Genomic DNA, 20,332 nt, shown 5'->3' with positions numbered 1-20,332 from the left:
TTTTCCCTTTAAAAAGGAGCTATAGGCAGCCGTTCATTTTGGGCAGAACTTGTGTTTTCAAATCATATATATTATAAAATACTTTCAAATCTTTAAACCGAATTTGACGGGTTCCCGAAACGTAAAAACTTAAAGCGTACACCGATAGGGCGGTGGGCAAGTCATTTACTAATTGCCTGAATACAGAGTAACACCAGTATCACAGATTTATACATTTGGGATTTTTGTTGCTTTTTTCCTGTTGTACTGAACCGTGACCCCAAAACAAAAGTACGTACCGAACCGTGGCTTCTGTGTATACCGTTACACCCCCAATCAAATTTTTTGGGGGTGTATTTACACAGTTCTTGATCCTATTGATCCTTTAACAAATCAGAACAAAGGCTTTATGCGAACTCACAGCGATGGAGACGGCACTGGTCACGGCTCCCAGGTACCCCTGGAAAAACGTGGCCGCAGGGGTGGGCTACGGTAGCAAGAAAGAGGAACCGAGATTACAATATGAAAACATGACAGCCACTGGGTATAATAAAGGTTGGTTAAACTATTCATTCATTCATCCAATGAATGTCTTTAAAACTCTGAAAATCAATTGAGGGTGACCCTCGTTTTCAATTATGCCGAGCAGCACATTACAACTACAAGACTACAACTAATTAAAACATTTTTATTTGTTTGTTGGGTGTAGGCCTATGTATTATGAACTCCGAATGTTCTTGGTATCTGATTCTAGGGACATCTATGGATCTCAGGGAATGTATTCCCAGTGTCAGAAATACTGTGTCTGTTACTAGGCTTGAGTAAATTGTAATGAACCAAATGAGAATATCAATTCAATTTTTTATTTATTTTTTGACTGTGAATAACACCATGCTCAAATTGACCAGACCTGAAAAATCTAAGCAAATGAATAAAGGGAAGATGATTAAACAGAAGGTTTTGTAGATACAGTACTGAATTCTGCCATCCGGACACATGCAATTTGAAATATGATTATAGAATATAAAATATCAGGCCTAAAATGGTTATGCGATTAAAATAATTAATTACAAATCCTGTAATTAATTAGATAAAAAAAGAATTATCGCCTGACAGCACTAATATATATATATTATACACTCATGTTAGACACTCACAGACAGACAGATAAATAGATACAGATTGTCCCTTGGAGGTAAATGTGATTGTACTGTACCTTGGAGGCATTGCGGTTGCAGTAGTTGACACAGGCATTGTGACTCTGATTTAGCCACTGGTGAGAGAGGGGCAAGGAACTGGTTAGTGCATCGTTATTACTGTTAATAATTTTTGTTTATTTTTTTATTATTATCTTTTTTCCCCCTCCTTTTTTCAGATTTTTCTCCCATCCCCACTGTTCGTCATTATGCCAATTCCCAACCCCCTTCCTGGTTGTTGCGCACCCCCCCCTACTGTTGGTCCGGGAGGCCGGAGACTATCACATGCTATCCTCCGACACATGTGCAGCCAGCCTGGCAGCGCAGACTCTCACTGGGAGAGTGTAACGTGTGGAAGGTCACACTACCTCCCTCCAGATCCTTCCCTCGCTGTGCAGGCGCCCCGACCGAACTGTAGGAGTCACTGTTTACAACGACCAGGACCCACCCACCAGCTTTCCCACCCCTAACACTGCCAATTGTGTTAGTATGAGCGACCAGCCAAGCTGGTAGCAACGCCGAGAGCTGGGCTCGAACCCAGCGTCTCCTGCGTTGGTGGCGAGTGCCTTGCCCACTACACCACCTAGCCGCCCCTCAGTTAATAAACTGTTAATAAACATCACACATAGGGATGTAACGGTACGTGTATTTGTCCTGCGACTTCATGGTACTGATGTCACGGTTCTGACGTCACGGTACTGACTTCACGGTACTGACTTAGGGTTGAATACGTCTCAGGGGGGACTATAGACACCAGGTGGAACTAGAGTTAAATATGTCTCAGTGAGGACTATAGACACCAGGTGGAACTAGAATTGAATACGTCTCAGGAGGGACTATTAACACTAGGTGGAACTAGAATTGAATACGTCTCAGGGGGGACTATAGATAGACACTAGGTGGAACTAGAATTGAATACGTCTCAGGAGGGACTATATGACATTAGGTGGAACTAGGGTTGAACACGTCTCAGGAGGGACTATACGATTCTAGGTGGAACTAGGGTTGAATACGTCTCAGGGGGGACTATAGACACCAGGTGGAACTAGGGTTGAATACGTTTCGGGGGGGACTATAGACACCAGGTGGAACTAGGGTTGCACATTTTACACAATGATGCTCAATATCTGTAGAGACTTACTTTGATCTTTAACGTTAAATATTACGCTTGTATTGCCAAATTCAGATGATAAATAAGACGTTGCCGCTTGTAAAGACACGATGACAAGCGGACGGACCAACTTAACAACTGTGCACTCTGCTGCCCCCCCCCCCCCCCCCCCCTCGCCTTTACTACAGTTGTCCCTGAAACAAAACCATGAATGAATGATGTTTGTAACACAGCAGGGTCATTACAATAGGCTGAAAATGTTCATATTTTTCTCATTCGCCCCAAGATACGTAATTGCAATCACGTGTTGTGCCCTTTAAGTGTGATCATAACAAAATAACCTGAAGCCGTTTTGAGTTACAAGGAAGTACCTGCCAGAAGATGGTGGACACGAGGGTCTGGTGGGGGAGGAGAAGGCCAACAACCTAAACATCAAATTAACATGCTATTAACACAATCGAATTGAATCAATTAAAAGAAAAGATAAAGTACTAGAAGAGAGGTTTTGAGGTCATATATATTTAAAGTTTCACAGGTCTAGATATCAAACATCATGTAATTTATAGGCCTTTCTATACCCCTCTATATATACTTACTACACCTGCATATAACCCATAGCTCTGTATGATAGCATGTACAAATGCTGTATATACCATATATATATATATATATATATATATATATATATATATATATATATATATATATATATATATATATATTACTCTCACTACATATCTATCTATCTATCCTGACCTGTCTATATTTACCTGCACATGGTCTTTTTACATACTAGATACTTAGTATATATATATCTGTACATATCCTACTCTTACTAGTTATGCTGCTGGCCAGTATGACTACTACCATGCTGTCTTTATACCTGTACATATTATACTACAACTCTGTACATACATCTGATTAACACTACACACTACAGTAGTACTCATTTATATATTGTATACCCAGTTTAATCACCTGTACATTGTATATTGCTGTATAATAATAAATAATAATAATGACTTGGATTTATATAGCGCTCTTCATGAGACCCAGAGCGCTTCACAGAGTCCATTATTCGTTCATACACAGTCATACCGGTGGTGGTAATGACAATACATTTGAATCTAATCTGTGTGCCTTTCAAGTAGTCTTACCACTGGGGTGCCAAATGGGATGTAACCTGTAAAGAGGAGGAAAATACAACAATTCAACCAGGGACGACAACACAAACGGCATCGCTGTGACTTCACAGTAAGAGGAGGCCAACCGCAGGGTTGGACACAGTATCACCAGAATCGCCATTTTTAATGACTAAGAGAATCAATGATGTTGGATTTTTTTTCTTTTGCAGATTAACATGACCAGTAATATCATGAACGTTATCGTCATTTAAAGAAGTGCTTTTCATTTTATCAATATATTCATGATCAAGTATTTTCAACAACACTTTTTTGACCCGACACAGAGTAGTCTGCTGCTGCTGTAACCCATTGTCACCTCCATTTTATATTGTAAACACTGTGAATATCTATTTTTACATTCTTTTTTAGCACTCGCTTGTAGTATTGTGTGAAGTGCGGATTAGCAAAGTAATATTTTCATTGTACAGCAAACTGTCTGTTTAACTGTGCACATGACAATAAACAATCTTGAATCTTGAAGACTGGATGGCGTGTACTTCCGTACTACAGTTTAGTGAAGGGATACAAATTATGCTTAGTGTTAGTTCATGCAGGACACAGACATCATACAGCAATTAATCGAGTTTCGATTTCAATTGCGACTTTGGCTTCCCACGATCATCAAGAAATTGGGATAAAAACAAGATAAGAAACATTATTGCGCCGCATGCCGTGTTGCTCTCATTTTGTCTTGTATTGTAAATGCAGCGCACCCTTCCATCACAGCGGTGTGCTCCGCCCCTCCCCCATCAAGCCCCGCCCTTCCCCCATCAAGCCCCAAACAATACTGTAGTTTCATCTCATGTCGAGAGGGAGGAGGGAGGAGCCTCAAAATTCAACAACGCCAACACTCATATGTCAACAGGGCGGTCCATTCAACCCTTTCACTACCCCACACTACAGAAGGTTAACCTTTCACTACCCCACACTACAGAAGGTTAACCTTTCACTACCACACTACAGAAGGTTAACGCTTTCACTACCACACTACAGAAGGTTAACCTTTCACTACCACACTACAGAAGGTTAACGCTTTCACTACCACACTACAGAAGGTTAACCTTTCACTACCACACTACAGAAGGTTAACGCTTTCACTACCACACTACAGAAGGTTAACCTTTCACTACCACACTACAGAAGGTTAACGCTTTCACTACCACACTACAGAAGGTTAACCTTTCACTACCACACTACAGAAGGTTAACCTTTCACTACCACACTACAGAAGGTTAACGTTTCACTATCACACTACAGAAGGTTAACGCTTTCACTACCACACTACAGAAGGTTAACCTTTCACTACCACACTACAGAAGGTTAACCTTTCACTACCACACTACAGAAGGTTAACGCTTTCACTACCACACTACAGAAGGTTAACCTTTCACTACCACACTACAGAAGGTTAACCTTTCACTACCACACTACAGAAGGTTAACCTTTCACTACCACACTACAGAAGGTTAACCTTTCACTACCCACACTACAGACGGTGTGGTTTTGAAAGGGTTAACCCTTTGTCGTGTGGCAGTGAACGTTCCCACTATTCAGTGCACATGGCCACACCCTGCCACTGCATGCAGGCCACGCTGCACTGCTGCAAGCCCCCACCACCACCCCAGCCTCCAAATGCATCAAATGGTAAATGCTAAATGGCTGCATTTATATAGCAGCTTTTATCCAAAGTGCTTTACAATTTGTTCCTCACATCTTACCCATTCACTCACACACTGATGGCGGAGGTGCCAACCTGCTCATCGGGAGCAGTTAGGGGTTAAGTGTCTTGCTCAAGGACACTTCGACATTCTGCCCGGGAGGAGCGGGAATGGAACTGGGAACCTCCGGATTACCAGACGACTGCTCTACCTCCCGAGCCACTGTCGCCCGCCCCCCCTGTCGCATCAATCTATTTTACCACCTAGATAATGATAATAATCTACATGCCATGCTGGCTTAATGTCTCACTTGTCAGCATCACATCATATGGGGATGTGATTCCCAAGGCTCTGCTCAAGATGTCCCCATGGGGGGTGCGGTTACTCAATCTGTTGCAGGCTTCTATGGATTCTCACACGAGAGCATCTTTAGAGCAGTCTATACCGCTAAATACAACTGTATAACCACTTGACACTATAAACGGTTTCATTATTACGACGAGAGCGTTCCTGACTGAACTAATATGAGCAACGTCAGAGCGTAGGCATACTTGGTACAAACTTTGATATCGCAATAATATCGCAAACCGCAATTGCATGTCAACTTTTAATGGCAACATGGAGATGCCATTACCCGCTCAACACTCTTGTCTCTCCGGACACCGGTGAAGCTCCTCACTTGTGACTCACTCTCTCTCTCACTCTCTCTCTCTCTCTCCAGCCTCTCGAGGTGTTTCGCAGACTTCGAGCCTGAAACTCTCCTCTCGCTCTCAAAGAGGGCCCAACAGTACCTCCCGGTCGCCGTGGGAGACGGGCTTTAATCAGCGCCCAGCTGAGAGTGACCTTTCCCCAGCCCGGAGACAACCTGAGGAGGCCCCGTAGAGCTGTGACATGTCCCCCAAGGCGGACGCCTTCGTGTTGGACCACATAACGAGCCCCGCGGACCCCGAAAACCCCCGCTAACCCGAGCCGTCCACACCAAGCTACTGTACCTGACATGCGAAAGGGCATGAGGACCTTCTCCCCCGTGTCAGGGTGGATGATGGCCTGCGAAAAAAAGAACAAGCCGTGATTAGGGCCACAGCGCGGCTCAGGCGGACGGAGCACTCGGTCCTTTCAGCAGGTGGGATTTCTGTTCCGAGGTTGAAAATTGGATGAAAAAGAGTTTCGCCATATATCACCCCTCACACCCATATAACCCCTCTATATACTCACTTATACACCTGCATATAGCCCATAGTTCTGTATGATAGTAGCATGTACAATAATGCTGTATATACCATATATATATATATATATCATTATTCTCACCGCATATATATCTATCCACACCTGTCTGTATTTACCTGCACATAGCCCTTTTACATATCTGTAGATACTATATCTATATCTGTACATATCCTACTCTTACTAGTGACGCTGCTGGCCAGTATGACTTACTTACTACCATAGTGTCTTTATACCTGTGTCACTGTACATATTATACTACAATTCTGTACATACATCTGATTAGCACTACACTCAGTAGTACTGATCTATATATACCCAGTTTAATCACCTGTACATTGTATATTGCTGTAGCACTTTACTGTTACATTTGCACTCTGGTTGGATGCTAAACTTATTTTCATTGTACTGTACTTGTGCTGTATGATGACAATACATTTGAATCTAATCTAATCTCATAAAAAGAAAAGAAGAAAAAGAAGATGTATTTCCAGTATATCTCTATAGGTAATTGTAACTGAGGGGTACAATTCCCTGACTGTATGGTTAGATATGATACTTACTACCACTACCTCTTGTACTTTAGACTCTGGCCACCCAGTACTAGGTATGAATATGTTGAACACTCCCACCTGATAAACGGATCCAACACAAATGTACCAAATCGAAAGTTTGAGTTTTAATACATAGCAAAAGGTATGTACAACGATCACTTAATTACATTTATGATTTGAAATAGTATGCACTTTTATGGCAAATGAGTATTCGTAGGTAGATCAATATCGAATGTCCAATCTCTGATTGCGCAGGAAGCAAATATACAACCTGGAATATTTAGGGAACAATAGCAATGATACTTGAATGATTATATAGCTGGATACACTAGGGGAAGGTTCCGACTGCTTGTAGGACAGCTGGAGGGGGGGGGGGGGGTTAGAGAGTCACTGGCTGGATCCCGTCTGGCCGAGGGTATCTTGGGAGAGTCCACAGTTGTGCGACACGGTGCCCAACGATCCTCGATCCACAGATGAATGCAGTTGGACCCTCTGTGGCCGGCGTCCTCCGGTCCACGACGGAGAGACGTGAGGCGACCTCACTGTGCAGAGCGCCGTCTCACCTGTCGTCCTCTCCGGGGGGGGTATTTCCAACACACCGCAGTGTTGGCCTTTATCCATAGAATAATCAAAGTACTCAAAGCATAATCCAAGCCGGGGAAGGCTAGCCGTCGTCGGTAGAATAATCCAATATACAGGTCCACTCGCTCTTTGGCCTGGAGCTCCTCGGGTGCAGCTTCACGTGGGGTCAACCACCCTGGATAAGCGTCCAGCTGATGCCCGAAACGAGGGGGGTGCTGATTACTATAGAACTCTTACCGCACGAGGCACTACATATGAATAGACTATTATTAGCTTAATAGAATACGTCCAACTCGACGATATAGTGCCAAATATGACTATTCAAATATTAATATACACGATGTCTCAATGCCGATACTGGGCCGAATTGGCCTTACTGCCCACACGTGGTTCGCGGGGAGGCTTTTGCGTCTGTCACTCTGTTGGAGGGTAATGAACTGGACTAAAAGAAAGCTCTACTTTAATAGCGCAGTATATATACGCACTATGAACAAATAGTACCATTAGTGGTGCGGTAGACATATTCCTACGCGGAACTAGGACTTGTCCATACATGTTGAGCGGTACGATTGAACCTGGTCTGAGGGGTATGGCGACCTGGCACCAAGGTCTCGTCCAATGGTAGAATGGAGACTATTATGGGATGTTCAGTAGACTAGAAGGGATATTCAATGCATATTGTACAAGGAATATACAAGGGATATCAGGGGATATACAAATACAATTAAATATATATATATAAATAAATATATATATTCGGTTTAATCTGATCCTTCAGAACAGCCGCCCCCTAATTGGTCCCAACCTAATTAGTTAAGCAGAGACAGATTAACCGCACTGTCTACCACTCAAGGGTTCGCTGTAAGGGTCAGTCAACTCACAAAGTCATAGGGTCATGGTCATCATCGATTGTGTCTGGGAGTCGGGGCAGTTCTATGAGCCTCGCCACAGGACGGGTGTAAATGCGCCCTTGGACGAGTACTTCAGCTGCTCGGACCTTGCCATCGGCACCGGTGATCACTTTGCTTACGCGGCCAGCCGGCCACATAGCTCTGGGTAGTGACTGGTCAATAATCATGACGACTGTTCCTTCCGTCAAATTGTCTCTCTCTTTTACCCACTCCTGGCGGGTCTGTAGAGACGGTAGGTAGTGCAGTAGGAAACTGCTCCAAAACTTGTCGGCTAATACTTGGCTGTACCTCCACATTCGTCGGCCGTTCGCTTCTTCAGGCCGGTACATTGTCTGGGGTAACGCGGGATCTAGCCGCCCCATCAGGAGGGTGTTGGGGGTGACTGGGTCGACATCTGCTACATCACTGGAGACGTAACCGAGGGGCTTTGAGTTCAATACTCCCTCAATCTCCGTGAGGACTGTCATTAGGACTTCTTCCGCCACAGTCTGGGCCCCAAGTACTGCGTACAGGGCTGTCTTTATAGAACGTACTTCTCGTTCCCAAGTTCCACCGAAGTGGGGTGCGTTTGGGGGGTTGAATTGGAAGTCAATCTGGGCTGGAGCGAGGTGGGTCTTAAGTTCTGGGCCCATAGCTTGGAAGCTCTCCCTCAGCTCTCTTTCTCCGCCTTTGAAGTTTGTCCCGTGATCGGACAATAATGTAGACGGTTTTCCTTTCCGTGATGTGAATCTTCGGAAGGCCATAAGGAATGAGTCTGCGCTCATGGTCGGAAGGAGCTCGATATGTATCGCTCTGGTGGTCATGCATTTGAATACAATACCCCACCGCTTCTCGGTGCCTCTTCCTTTCTTTATGTGCAGCGGGCCAAAACAGTCCATGCCTGTTGAGTGGAATGGCTTGTTGCCGAGTCGGAGGCGACATGGAGGTAGGTCAGCCATCCGTGGTATGCTGGGCTGCGCGCGCCACTTTCGGCAGTCTAGACAGGTTCGCTGGAAGCGTTGCACCGCCTCTCTTCCTTGAAGTATCCAGTAACGACGTCTGATCTCCGCGAAGACTCTCTCTGCTCCTGCGTGGTGTACATCCTCGTCGTATTTCTTTATAATCAGCTCTGTGACCTTGTGTCGGCTGTTCAATACGATCGGGTACTTAATGTCATCCGGTAAATTGGGGGCTCTCCGCAGGCGACCACCCACTCTGATGAGGGTATGTGTGTCACTCTCGGGGGCCAGATGAATCAGTCTGCTGTCTGATGGGACGGGCTTTCCTCCCTGTAGACAGTCTAGTTCATCGGGGAACGAGTCTCTCTGGGCTCGTTGCAGTAGAAGCAGTTCTGCTTCCTCGTAGTCAGCTGCTGACATATCAGCGGGGGACTGAATCTCTGGGTGGTGCCGCAGGAATGTCCGTTGCTGCGCACTCTCTATGGTAATGCAATCGTCTATGTTGGGGTCTGCGGAGACAACAGTGCTCAATCCACAGAACATAGGTTTCTTATTCTCAGCCTCCTCGTCACTTGCTTCCCTCGGGGTGGGCGTGGGCCAATCTCCTTCCGGGAGCTTGAGGAATGCTGGTCCGTCACTGTAGATGTTATGACGGGTTAAGTCATCTAGGGACATTCCCCGGGTGATGACGTCAGCTGGGTTGTGTTTTGTATCAACATAGCGCCAGTTTGCTTCTCCGGTTAACTCTCCGGTTAACTCTTGAATCTCAGTGACTCTGACTCCCACGAAGACTTTGTATTTGCATGAATCCGATTTGATCCAGGCGAGTACTGTCGTGGAATCTGACCACAGGATTGTTCTATGCACCGGAATGGTGAGCTCACGTTGGATGAGCGTGGCTAGATGCGCTCCTGCGAGGGCTGCGCAGAGCTCTAGACGTGGGATAGACTGTTGCTTGCGTGGGGCTATTCTCGAGCGGGCGAGGATGAATGCTGTGTAGATCTCTCCCCCCTCTTCTTGGGCCCGCAAGTAGGCTACTGATCCGTAGGCGACCTCGGAGGCGTCACTGAAGACGTGTAAATCCATTTTACATGTCTCTGGCCTCACCGTGGGTGGGAAGTAGCTTCTGCGTATATTAACGCCTGGGAGTGAGTGGAGTTCCATCTCCCACTCTCTCCAGGTGGATGCAAGGTGTGCGGGAATGGGGTCGTCCCAGCCCTGGTCCTTGTCCCACAATGCTCGTACAATCATCTTTGCCCTGGTGGTGTACGGTAGTATACATCCTAACGGGTCATATTGTCGGGCGAGTGTTCTGTACACACTCCGTCTGGTGGTCGGTATTGCCGTCGACCTTCCCTGGTCCGTGGTCAGGGGTTTGTGTCTATAGTGGAGCGAATCTGTTTTGAAGCGCCACACTAGTCCTAGTGTCATCTCTTGGGCTTCTCCTGGGATTGTGGCCATCCAGGTCTCGCTGCTCGCTGCCTTGTCCGCGGAGGAGAGGCTGCGCAGTACGTGCGGATCGCTGCTGGCCCACTGCCTGAGATCAAAGCCGCCTTTGATCAGAGAGGCGCAGAGTTTAAGTAGGAGAGCCTCGGCTTCTTCCTGGGTCGAAACGCTTTGTAGACAGTTATCTACGTAGAAGCTGTTCTTCACACTGTGTCGGACCTCTTCGTCCGCTGCTGGGTCCTCTGCGACATGTCTCTGTAGTGCAAATGTAGCACAGCATGGGCTGCATGTAGTTCCGAAAGGGAGGACTTCCCATTGGTAGATGGCTGGGTGCTCATCTCCTGGCCTCTCTCTCCATAGGAACCGCAACAGGGGCTTGTCCTCCTCTACTAATCTCACCTGCAGGAACATCCCTTTGATATCCCCGCTGATAGCCACCTTGTCCTGGCGGAAGCGGAGTAGTACGCCTAGTAGGGAGGGGCCGAGTGTAGGACCGGGCAATAGCTCTTTATTCAGATTTTGGGATCCGATCTGGTAGCTGCAGTTAAACACGATGCGGTCTTTGCCGTTGTGATGAACCTTGTGGTGGGGCACGTACCACGATTCAGTCGTCTGGTCGGCCTCTTTAATGTCAATCTTTGTGACGTGTCCCGCTGTGATGAGCTTCTCAATCTCAGCGCGGTATACACTTTCTTGGGCGGGGTCCTTGGCTAAGCGCCGCTCTGTGTTTAGTAGGTACCGCTCTGTGGCGTCTTTCTTTGCGTGAAAGGTAGGCATCCCTTCCCGCCGCAGGAGTGGCGTGGCGTATCTCAACACGCCGCTGACTGGGACTCTCTTTGTTCCCGTCTCGAGGAGGTTAATGGCGTAGATGTCGTGTTTAGAGCGAATGTCTTTCTTTTCGTTCTTAAAGGGCATTTGTTCTAAGGTCCATAGCCTCTCTACATGCTGCAGGAGTGCGGTGTCTCCCTCTGTGACTCGGGAGTGGAGACAGCTAGTGGCTGTCGTTCGGTTGAGAGATTTGGCGAGTGGGCCTTGGAGAGTCCATCTTAGGCGGGTCTCGACTGCTGCAGGACAGCCTCTGGGTCCGGTATGAACCCGGTCTATCGGGACAATGAGGTCTGCATGGTCGGAGCCTATCAACAGTGTCGGGGTAGCACCGTCTATGAGTGGGATCGGTAGCTTGCGTAGATGTACATATTTCTCCATCAGCTTGGCTACGGGGTATGTGTACCGCGACAGTCCTATTTCTTGGCTGGTGAAAGCGTCTGTAATCCTGTACCGTCGCTCGGGCTGGCCGCTTGCTGCGATAGAGAATGAGACATTCTCGCCCTTTATCGTTTTCAAATCTCTTCTTATTGTCCGAATTGTCATTTGGTTTTCGCTCCCCCGCAGCCCTAGCTGGGCCGCAGCGGACGCGAGCAGAAGGGTCTTCTCTGACCCGTCATCAAGGACGGCGTAAGTGTCCATGACTTTATTCTGGTAGCTCAATGTCACACGGACTACCTTTAAGAGCACTCTGGCTCCGCTGCTGCTGGCGGGGTCGATGTACATGACGCTTACTTTGCTGCTTGATGGTGCGGGTGGAGGCCGCCGTCTGTTACTGTCGTGGAGTATGTCCAGATGGGCTCCATCGCACCGACTGCACTTTTTCTTTAAGCGGCATTCGGCTGCCATGTGTGATCGCGCACAGCGAAAACAGCGTCTGTTGGACTTTATCCATTGACTCGCTTCCTCCGCATTCATCTTGGGGAATGAGTCACATTGTGACAGCCAGTGTTCTTTCTCACAGTAGGGGCACACTATCTTCCACTTCTCCTTTCTTGAGGGGGTACTGTGGCTCCTACTGCTTGGCACTGACTCCGATTGGTGCATGACAGTCACCGATCTTCTTCCATCATTTAGTCTCCTGGTTCCTTCTCTGGAGCCAGGGGTGCTCCGTCCGAATGTATCTAGCCGTAAGCTGCTGACTTCTCTCGCCAGGAAGTCGGCTAGATCGAGGAGGTTCGGTTCGGGGCCATTAGGGTCTCGGTGGTCTCTCTGCCGCCTAAAGCGCTCCTGTCGGGCGGGCGGTAGCTTCTCCAAGATCCTCTCTACATTTGAGTTGGCGTATAGTTCATGCCTACCCTTTTCCCTCTGCGCTCCCAGCATCCCTACCAGGGACTGCACTCTGATGGACAGGTCGTCCAGTGCTCGATTGTCTGTTGCTGGGGGTAGGCGGTCGATGTGCCTGATCTCCTGGATCACGTAATCCCATATACGTCCATATCTCTGGTCCAACGCTACCAGCGCTGCGGTGTATGGGGTCGTGGAAGTGGCGTAGGCGAGCGATATGTTGTGCGCGCGGGGTACCTTTAAATGCTTCAGTAGTATCGCGTATTTATGGCGTTCATCAATGACATCCACCAACATTGTCTCCAGACACATGCGGAGCTCCGTATACTGGGCCCGGTTCTCCTGGGTGAAGTCTGGTACCATAGGTGTGCCAATGTATGACGCGGATTGTTGATACATCGGCGAGCGTTGGGGGAGAGGCCTCCTAGGCGAGTCTCCTCCTGCTCCTTGGCGTGGGCTGGTACCGGCTGTGTACCATGGCCCGCTGGTCCAGGTGCTGTTCCTCGGTGCGGGTCGTGCGTCGTGCTCACCCGTGAATAGCGTCGGGGGTCTGTAGCGCAGCTCCGCGGGGGTATAGCCTGGGCTGTACTGGACCTCCTGGTCCGGTAGAGTACTGTGCTGTCGTCGGGCGTGGTTCTCCTCCTCTTCCTCTTCGTCTTCCGTTAGGTCATCCAGGGCTTGTAGTCTCTGATTTAGCCTCTCCGCAGTGTATGCTGCTCCTTCCCGGTGGCTGGGTCTCGCTTGGACCGGTTGGGGAAGGGGGTCTGCGGGGGGTATAAACCTCGTCTGTTGGTCAAGTTCAGGGTCGCTCACTCGGCTAGGGGATGCCGCCCTGGAGTGATGTCTAGACGAGTTCCTGGAGCCTCTGGTGGAGGGAGGGGGTGTTGTCCTTCTGATCAGCTGTTCTATTAGTTGCGCTTGTGCTCTGTCGCGCTCGGCTTCGCGCTTGGTGAGATCCGATTCTCTCTGGGCACCGGTGGCGGCGCGCTGGGCGTCGGCCCGGTCTCTTGCCATATTCTCTTCCATCTGAATGCGTCTTATTTCCAGGCGTATGTGCTCTTCTTCGCTCCGTTGCTGTATCTGCAATCGATCGCGTTCACCCTGGAGTCTATCGCGTTCAGTAGAGGCTTTCAGGCTGACGAGGAATGCCTGCTGTAGTGTCCTCTCTGCCTCGCTGGGAGAAGACGGTTGTATAGGGGAGCCGTCCCTTGGGGTACTCCGTGCGGAGTCTTGGAGCTCTATCTCCACGGTGCTCTCCTCATCTTCTTCCGTGCCGAGTTCTCTCTCGGTAGTGTTGTCTTCCTCCCGGGACTCGTCGGGGACTACTTCTTCGGTATTGGCGGGGTGTAAAGTCATGTCTGGTTCCCCCTGGTCCCCACCGTGAGCTGGGTCAGTTACATTAGAACCCATAGGGGCCTCTATGGTCGGGGTAGCCTGGTCGTTAGGGTTAGACATAATTTTACTTTCTAGTTTTACCGCGTTTACTGTTGGTAGAAGACTAGGTTGTTGACTGACAGCGTAAGCCTCTAGGTACTGAGGGAGCTGTCGTTTGCGCCGCGGGCGTTGTTGGTTAGGAGGATCGTTTCGTGGAGTGTTCATCATAGGCCATTTTAATATTAATAACACTATATTAATATTACACTGATTACCATCCGGCTCGAAGGACCAATTGTAACTGAGGGGTACAATTCCCTGACTGTATGGTTAGATATGATACTTACTACCACTACCTCTTGTACTTTAGACTCTGGCCACCCAGTACTAGGTATGAATATGTTGAACACTCCCACCTGATAAACGGATCCAACACAAATGTACCAAATCGAAAGTTTGAGTTTTAATACATAGCAAAAGGTATGTACAACGATCACTTAATTACATTTATGATTTGAAATAGTATGCACTTTTATGGCAAATGAGTATTCGTAGGTAGATCAATATCGAATGTCCAATCTCTGATTGCGCAGGAAGCAAATATACAACCTGGAATATTTAGGGAACAATAGCAATGATACTTGAATGATTATATAGCTGGATACACTAGGGGAAGGTTCCGACTGCTTGTAGGACAGCTGGAGGGGGGGGGGGGGTTAGAGAGTCACTGGCTGGATCCCGTCTGGCCGAGGGTATCTTGGGAGAGTCCACAGTTGTGCGACACGGTGCCCAACGATCCTCGATCCACAGATGAATGCAGTTGGACCCTCTGTGGCCGGCGTCCTCCGGTCCACGACGGAGAGACGTGAGGCGACCTCACTGTGCAGAGCGCCGTCTCACCTGTCGTCCTCTCCGGGGGGGGTATTTCCAACACACCGCAGTGTTGGCCTTTATCCATAGAATAATCAAAGTACTCAAAGCATAATCCAAGCCGGGGAAGGCTAGCCGTCGTCGGTAGAATAATCCAATATACAGGTCCACTCGCTCTTTGGCCTGGAGCTCCTCGGGTGCAGCTTCACGTGGGGTCAACCACCCTGGATAAGCGTCCAGCTGATGCCCGAAACGAGGGGGGTGCTGATTACTATAGAACTCTTACCGCACGAGGCACTACATATGAATAGACTATTATTAGCTTAATAGAATACGTCCAACTCGACGATATAGTGCCAAATATGACTATTCAAATATTAATATACACGATGTCTCAATGCCGATACTGGGCCGAATTGGCCTTACTGCCCACACGTGGTTCGCGGGGAGGCTTTTGCGTCTGTCACTCTGTTGGAGGGTAATGAACTGGACTAAAAGAAAGCTCTACTTTAATAGCGCAGTATATATACGCACTATGAACAAATAGTACCATTAGTGGTGCGGTAGACATATTCCTACGCGGAACTAGGACTTGTCCATACATGTTGAGCGGTACGATTGAACCTGGTCTGAGGGGTATGGCGACCTGGCACCAAGGTCTCGTCCAATGGTAGAATGGAGACTATTATGGGATGTTCAGTAGACTAGAAGGGATATTCAATGCATATTGTACAAGGAATATACAAGGGATATCAGGGGATATACAAATACAATTAAATATATATATATAAATAAATATATATATTCGGTTTAATCTGATCCTTCAGAACAGTAATCTATAATTAAATTATTGGGAATGAATGTCTTATTGAGAATTTGTCAAACTGAAGAAATACAAGAGCAGAACATCAGACAAACACAAAAGAGACAGGAAAATCTAACAGTGACAGAAGAGGATGGAAGGATGCAGTTTTATTCTATTACAGTATATTATAGTGAGTTTTATATAAGGTGGTTATTATTGCAACATTGGCCCATTGGGTCTTACATTGTAATGCTGGAATTAAGTAAGGGCTTTACCTCACATTGACTTACTTGACATTGAAGTAGCTAGCCAGCTCAAGCCATATTATTTCATAGATAGTCCAGATTTTTTGTAAGCCAATCTGATTTGTCGCGGGTCATTTCACTTTATCTTAAAAAAAAAGAAAACTGCACCAGGGTTTCGTTTTTGGATATATTGAAAGCAGAAAATGTTAGCGTTTGTTAGCATTCCTAGTGGAAGTCAATGGAGGTCAATGGAGTGAACAGTCCTCTTCTTCGTGGTCCCATTGATTTCCCTGTATGTCATGTATGTCAGAAATGTCATAATATATATCTGTATGTTGCGTATGTCATTAATGTCATTATAAATTGAAAATGGGGGACCCTGATGTAAACAAGACGAAAGTCTTTCTCTGGTCTGCATCCCCTTAACAATTGTGTGTATTGAGCCGTACTGTATTGTACCCATTCTGCAATCTGTTAATAAAGTTTTCAATCAATCAATCAATCAATCAATCACTTGTATTGACTAAATGCTAATGTTTCCTGCTTCCAATGTATGCTGTTTTGAAAGGACTAAATGGACTAAATTGAATCCCAAGTTGTGTAAAAATCAGATGGGCGTCTAAAGAAAATAGCTGACAATCCCTTTAACACTTTCAATGCCGACGACGAGATATCCCGTTTGTTCATGCCGACCGTTCATTGCCAACGACGAGAGATCTCGCTTTTTTTTTTATTATTGATTTTAATTCATATTTCATCAATCTAGTCTCACGTTAGTGCTGCAAACTCTCTCTGAGCTCCATTGGGAAAATACCGCCACCTATCGTCTCTCCCTGTTGTACTGCACCCCTTTGGAATGGATTGAATGAAACACATGGGGGGGGGGGGGGGGGGGGGGGGGAGAAATCCAGCTTCCTCATTTTAAGTCACCCGAGAGGATCGGATTCATTGCAGAGCCCCAAAACAGCGTGGAATACATATTTCCAGTACCCAGCGTTGGATCAATAAACGCGATCGATATTTGGAATGGCGATCAGGAATTGGAATAATCTTTTTGGAGAACATCTGATCTGAGGTAAGGAATCTATTTGAGCAGTCTTAGGATAATCAGATATTTTTTCACAGAGATATCAACGTGTGCCCTATGTGTGTGTGTGCGTGTGTGTGTGTGTGTGTGTTGATCAGGAAATGAGCGAATCGATTTTTCAGCTCGCTTCTATAGCGTGCATAAGTACACATATACTATCGATAATAGTTTATTTGAAAACGATTCATAAATAGGCAGAAAAATGACAACGTTTTTTGTGTATTCCAGAATATTCCAGTAAAGGGCGATTATCACAGAATCTTTATATTTTCCTGAAAATGGTATAAAACGGAAATGAACCGATTAAAAAACAATCCGTTTCGACAATGTTGACTGCAAACAAGTCATTGATAAGTGACGGCCAGATTAGACACATAGCCATAATTTAAGACATAGTTTTTATGCGTTTGCTAATATGAGAGCTCTATCATTGAAGTGGGTGGCGGCACGGAAGCACTAAATCGTGCACCGAGCTCCGGCATTGAAAGTGTTAATAGCACACAGTCTCAGTTTGTTGTTTAGCTGAAGCACCAAGCATGGTCTCAGTTTGTTGTTTAGCTGAAGCACCAAGCATGGTCTCAGTTTGTTGTTTAGCTGAAGCACCAAGCATGGTCTCAGTTTGTTGTTTAGCTGAAGCACCAAGCATGGTCTCAGTTTGTTGTTTAGCTGAAGCACCAAGCATGGTCTCAGTTTGTTGTTTAGCTGAAGCACCAAGCATGGTCTCAGTTTGTTGTTTAGCTGAAGCACCAAGCATGGTCTCAGTTTGTTGTTTAGCTGAAGCACCAAGCATGGTCTCAGTTTGTTGTTTAGCTGAAGCACCAAGCATGGTCTCAGTTTGTTGTTTAGCTTTGTTGGCTGATTGAGTAATTCCTCATCGTGACCGACTAACATAAAGATAATGATTACACAACTGTTTGTATGAGTGAGTGAGTGAGTGAGTGAGTGAGTGAGTGAGTGAGTGAGTGAGTGAGTGAGTGAGTGAGTGAGTGAGTGAGTGTGTGTGTGTGTGTATGAGTGAGTGTTTGTGTGTGTGTATGAGTGAGTGAGTGTGTGTGTGTGTGTATGAGTGAGTGTTTGTGTGTGTGTATGAGTGAGTGAGTGTTTGTGTGCACGTGTGTGTGTGTGTGTGTGTGTGTGTGTGTGTGTGTGTGTGTGTGTGTGTGTGTGTGTGTGTGTGTGTGTGTGTGTGTGTGTGTGTGTGTGTGTGTGTGTGTGTGTGTGTTAGAGCGAACAGAGGGGGGCAGCAGCACAGAGGTAGGGAAGAGGAGGATATCTTACCTGCTTTATTTTCTGAGCTCGCCAGAGCTGCGGAGAGTAAACAATAACATCACAGAGTAAATGAGACGCTCCGTCCATCATCGTCCTTCTCTTAGTACCGAGACATTCTTACAGGGTCGTTCCATCTCTCAAATGTGTAAGTATGTGTATATGGCAGCGACAGTGGCTCGGGAGGTAGAGCAGTCGTCTGGTAATCCGGAGGTTCCCTGTTCGATTCCTGATCCTCCCGGGCAGCGTGTCGAAGTGTCCTTGAGCGAGACACTTAACCCCCCAATTGCTCCTGATGAGCAGGTTGGCACCTTGCATGGTTGCCTCCGCCATCGGTGGGTGAATGTGTGAGTGAATGGGTGAATGTGAGGAACAAATTGTAAAGCGCTTTGGATAAAAGCGCTATATAAATGCAGCCATTTACCATTTATTACTTACGGTATACTCATATTATTCTCCCTTAACATATTGAATAAAGTATATTATTGTTCCCCCCCATATTTTTTTGTCTCTTTTATAAATAAGTTAAATAATTTAATGTCTATGCAGCCTTGTTCATTCACTGTGTCCATGGAAACGCAGCCATAAAGGTATGATTTCCTTAGGCAGAAAAGACATAACACTATAGTCCATTTACCTTTCTGATAACTACATTACTGCTTAACTCGTAAATGTTCAGACACACATTTCTGGCTATTAGTGATACTCTGTATGCACCATATTCAACGTTATAGCCACATTTTATTAAAATAATGTCCTGATTTGTTAGAAATGTTTGCCCTCTTGAACAGAGGTGTTTGGGAGGCTGTGGGGTACAGGCGTAGAGACAGCTCTGCGTAGGAGTGTGTAGGTTTACATCTAGTTTGGAGGCATTTGTTGATGGAAAGGAAAGATACAATCCTCTCTCTCTCTCTGATGATCATAATTTGTTTCCCTTTATCAATACATTATATGGGAAATACCAGTTTTCATACATCTGGGTCCATATTCACACAGAGCCTCTCAATGTGGGGAAGCACTGATCTAGGGTCGGCTTCAGTCTGTTAGAATGAAGACATGCAAGTCCTGATCACTGACCTCAGGTCAGCACTTCTACTCCAGTTCTGGTTCCAAGCTATATCCATAGCAACAAACCCCTGGAGACTCTCATAGCACTTTGACCCCCCAACAACCATAACCCCCCTTCACACACACAAACACATACTCCTTTTTTTTTTGATCCACTTTTTCTCCCATTTTCTATATTTTCTCCCATCCCAATTTCGTATCATCCAATTCAACCCTCCCCTGTCACGAACGCTGTTTCTTGCCTCCCACAAGCCGGCTGCAATGTGGACTAAGTCATACATAGCACAAGTCCCCTCCGGTACTTGAGGTAACAGCAGTCGCATCTTTTCACCTGCGCAGCTCGATCTCTCAGTGGCGAGGAGTAATGCGTGGGAGGCTCACGCTGCCCCCGACACTTCCTGATTCTACTGCGCAGGCGCACCAACCGACCTGTAGGAGTCGCTGTCCACAACGCCCGATCCCCACCCATCAGTTTCCCACCCCCTAATACGGCCAATGTGTATTAGTATGAACGACCAGCTAAACTGAAAGCAATGTGGAGCGCTGGGCTCGAACAGGCAAGCCCAGCGTCTCCGCATTCGTGGCGAGCGCCTTGCCCACTACGCCACGTAGCCGCCCACAAACACATACTCCTATGCAGAGAGTTGGACGACGTTCCACTGTCAAACATCTCTGCCCAAACAGGAAGGGAACTAACCGGTGCTAACTGTACTCATATT

General features: G+C 46.7%; 1 protein-coding gene across 1 annotated transcript in view; it reads right to left on the bottom strand.

Annotated features, from left to right (window-relative positions):
- Nucleotides 1–20,332, bottom strand: part of sfxn5a (sideroflexin 5a) — a 61,626-nt gene that overhangs the window by 25,175 nt on the left and 16,119 nt on the right. Inside the window, exons 4-9 of the mRNA XM_084309570.1 lie at nt 18,558–18,584; nt 6,121–6,175; nt 3,444–3,469; nt 2,658–2,711; nt 1,196–1,252; nt 401–466 (exon numbers count right to left, since the gene is read on the bottom strand). Coding sequence (XP_084165696.1) covers nt 401–466; nt 1,196–1,252; nt 2,658–2,711; nt 3,444–3,469; nt 6,121–6,175; nt 18,558–18,584 — 285 coding nt within the window. The remainder of the gene's footprint in view (nt 1–400; nt 467–1,195; nt 1,253–2,657; nt 2,712–3,443; nt 3,470–6,120; nt 6,176–18,557; nt 18,585–20,332) is intronic.

Source organism: Notolepis coatsorum (genome assembly GCF_963971535.1).
Source record: "Notolepis coatsorum genome assembly, chromosome: 3".
Classification (NCBI taxonomy): domain Eukaryota; kingdom Metazoa; phylum Chordata; class Actinopteri; order Aulopiformes; family Paralepididae; genus Notolepis; species Notolepis coatsorum.
The sequence above is the reverse complement of the archived record's forward strand: the minus strand, read 5'-3'. Positions and strand labels throughout refer to the sequence as shown.